The 2,916-nt window shown below is 33.5% G+C and overlaps 1 protein-coding gene across 1 annotated transcript in view; it reads right to left on the bottom strand.

Annotated features, from left to right (window-relative positions):
- Window positions 1-213: 213 nt before the first annotated feature.
- The window catches only part of LOC125658785 (uncharacterized), a gene marked incomplete at its 5' end in the record, with an annotated part of 8,863 nt that continues 6,160 nt past the window's right edge, over window positions 214-2,916 (bottom strand). Inside the window, one exon of the mRNA XM_048890204.2 lies at window positions 214-392. Within this exon, the coding sequence (XP_048746161.2) occupies window positions 267-392 (126 nt within the window). The remainder of the gene's footprint in view (window positions 393-2,916) is intronic.

The raw sequence follows: 2,916 nt of genomic DNA, 5'->3' as shown, positions 1-2,916 counted from the left end.
GGTATTTCGGCCTCGATGGTTTGAAAGCTGTATCTGGCAGGCAACAGTGGGCCCTGCAGAGCAAATACATGTACATACGAGTACGTTACACACGTTAAGCCCTCTTGAGCTGGCAGGTTGGGGCTAGCGGACTGTAGTAAGACAGTGATACTACAGGTGTGAAGATTAAGAAAAAAGTAAAGTGAACACATGATCCAGTTATTACAAGTTTTTAATACTTTGAAGTTTTGAAAGTGTATACATGGAGTTCGCAACAGTATCAATTCTTAACCTTGTTCACCCATGGATTTCGTGAAGTTTTTGAATTTTTGAATTTCCTCTTGTGTAACAGTTTTTCTGTGCGTTTTCAATGCTGACAGAAAATCATCGACTGTAACTTCACGTGGACACACCTGGAAATAATTGCTTAGCTTCACTAATAGATTCCTATACGTAATATTTATCTTAAAAAGACGTTCGAATTCGATTTCAAGTTCTTTATTTTCATCGAGTCAAACGACTCATCAAAAACAGAATAACATAATTACAGTATGGACGTTTAAGTATAAAATTTTCTACAATATACAAGCAACATTTTTCACAATGCCTATTATTTTTGTTTTGTTTTCTTACAATGCCACAATGTCTTCCTTTTTCGATATGAAGTATCTAAACTTACATTTATTTAATATTATCATCACCAATGTTTTGTAAGCATTTTTGCAACTTTATTGTAGACGATAATTGTATATCACTGCGTTTTAAAGACTTCGCAATTATAATCCCCGTCAGCAATAGAGGATGACATTTTCCAGTATACTGTTCCTTCTATCAAACTTCACTTTTTGTCGTGAGAGGCGACTAAATGGGGCGGACCTTCGGATGAGACCGCAAAAACTAAGACCCCATGTCACAGCAGGTGTGGCACGATAAGGATCCCTCCCTGCCCAAAGCCGTAAGCGCCGAGCAATAGGCCTAAAAGCAGCCCTTCCCCGGCAATGGTGACGTCTCCATATGAGTGAAATATTCCCCGAGACTCGGAGGGACGTTAAACAATATATAATCAATCACTAACATTTGTGTTCGCAGCTGATACAGTTGTAACTTAAAACTTCTATCTACTGTATTACATGTAGTATATAGCTAATAAATAGTCTATTATAAAATCTGCGTAAAATTTAGAGAATGTTAGCGTTCAATATCCTGAGAATTTATTGAACGCTAACTTTGCATTGCGTAAATTGTGTGCGCCCGAAACATGAAGAAATACATGCTGATATTGCACCTTTCACCTTAGATGCCAATATTGATGAATTCTCGTCTATTTTGGAGTATTTTGAGTGAAAAGGGATACAATTTAACAACTAAATACTTTAGCTATACATAATAAAAGGGTTATTGAACTTATATTGGTGAATATTGGCACGAGTTGGCTGTTAAAATGCACGAGCTTGCGAGTGCAGTTTGACAGCCAACGAGTGCCAATACTCACCAACATAAGTGCAATAACCATATATTATCTTTAAACGTTCTATTGTCTCTGACAGTTCTTTTTAAATATTTAAAATTATTCAATAAATAAAGCAAATCATTATATTATTGATTTAAAAAATGGACTACACACGGGACACATTCTGATGTATATACATGTCCAACTTTCTAATACATGTAGAGACATACATGTATATAATATATGTCTCTGATACATGTCATCAATAATAATAATAAAAAAAAAACTTGCGTCAGGAATATACAAATTGAATACAACTTTATGAATTAAAAGATATGAATTCAAAAGTGCCCATTTTATAAAAAATAAAAATTCCTTAAAAAAGATTCATATTATACTACATAGATCATACAATGCATGGTCTTTCAAAGATACAGTGTACACTGTTGGTAAACAAATTCATCACACTGACATTTTATCGCTTGATATTTTTGAAAATAAAAAACAAGCACTATATATTAGACTATTTATGATCTTTCGATAAAACTAGACCACCGGCCCCAAGTCCAGTTGTTCCCAGAATATTCTGTGTGAATAATTTGACATCAACAGTTCAATAAATGTATAATCAGAAACAAACAACAACAACATATCATTTTGGCAAGAACATGCCGGTGTAGAGGTCAAAATTTGCCTCTACACCGGCCTTGACGAATCCTCGGCCTCAAGTTTTATTGCTGTGTTAGGAACAACCTCAACTTCAGTATTCTGAATAACCATATAAAAAATCGGCATTTTCGCTTCTACAGTAAACTTTATTTTACGTTTCTGTCACTTGAGTGTAACCATTTCTAAAAAAGTCGGAAAATTATAATAGGATATGTCATAATTTAATGAGTAGATACACGCCAAGTTTCACTTTTGTTACGGTTGACTTATTCTCACAAAAATTGTAAAATTTAATTTCATGGTTGAATGAACTTCTTTATATTTTGTATTACGGACGTTTTCCCCTTGTTTTAATTGATGATGAAGTCTAAATAAAATTTCGTCATAGTTTACTTATATTTACGAGATTTATTTGACTTTTTATCGAATGTCCTTTTGCTTCCTAAATCAAACAAAGGGAAATACGTCAGCAAAATTAAATCATTCAACCATGAAACTAAGTCTTAAAATATTTGTTAGATTAAGTCAACCACAACAAAATTAAAATTTGATCTGCATCTTCTCATTAGATAATGACACATCAAATTTGAGACTCCTAAGTTAAAGTAGAGTGGAGAAAAGTCTGGAACACTATATTCGGCACAAAGTCCCGTCAATCTTGTAAAATTCAGTCAATGGTGACGAAACTAAACTTGATCGATAAATATAAATTTATTTAGTAAATACCAGCTTCCTAAATCAAAGCATGAAGAGGAAAAAAATAGGTTGTAAGAGACGGAGAGAAGGACGAACGGAGTGCAAATTATTGAAATTAATAG

Source organism: Ostrea edulis, chromosome 9, assembly GCF_947568905.1.
Source record: "Ostrea edulis chromosome 9, xbOstEdul1.1, whole genome shotgun sequence".
NCBI classification, from domain to species: Eukaryota; Metazoa; Mollusca; class Bivalvia; order Ostreida; family Ostreidae; genus Ostrea; species Ostrea edulis.
The sequence above is the reverse complement of the archived record's forward strand: the minus strand, read 5'-3'. Positions and strand labels throughout refer to the sequence as shown.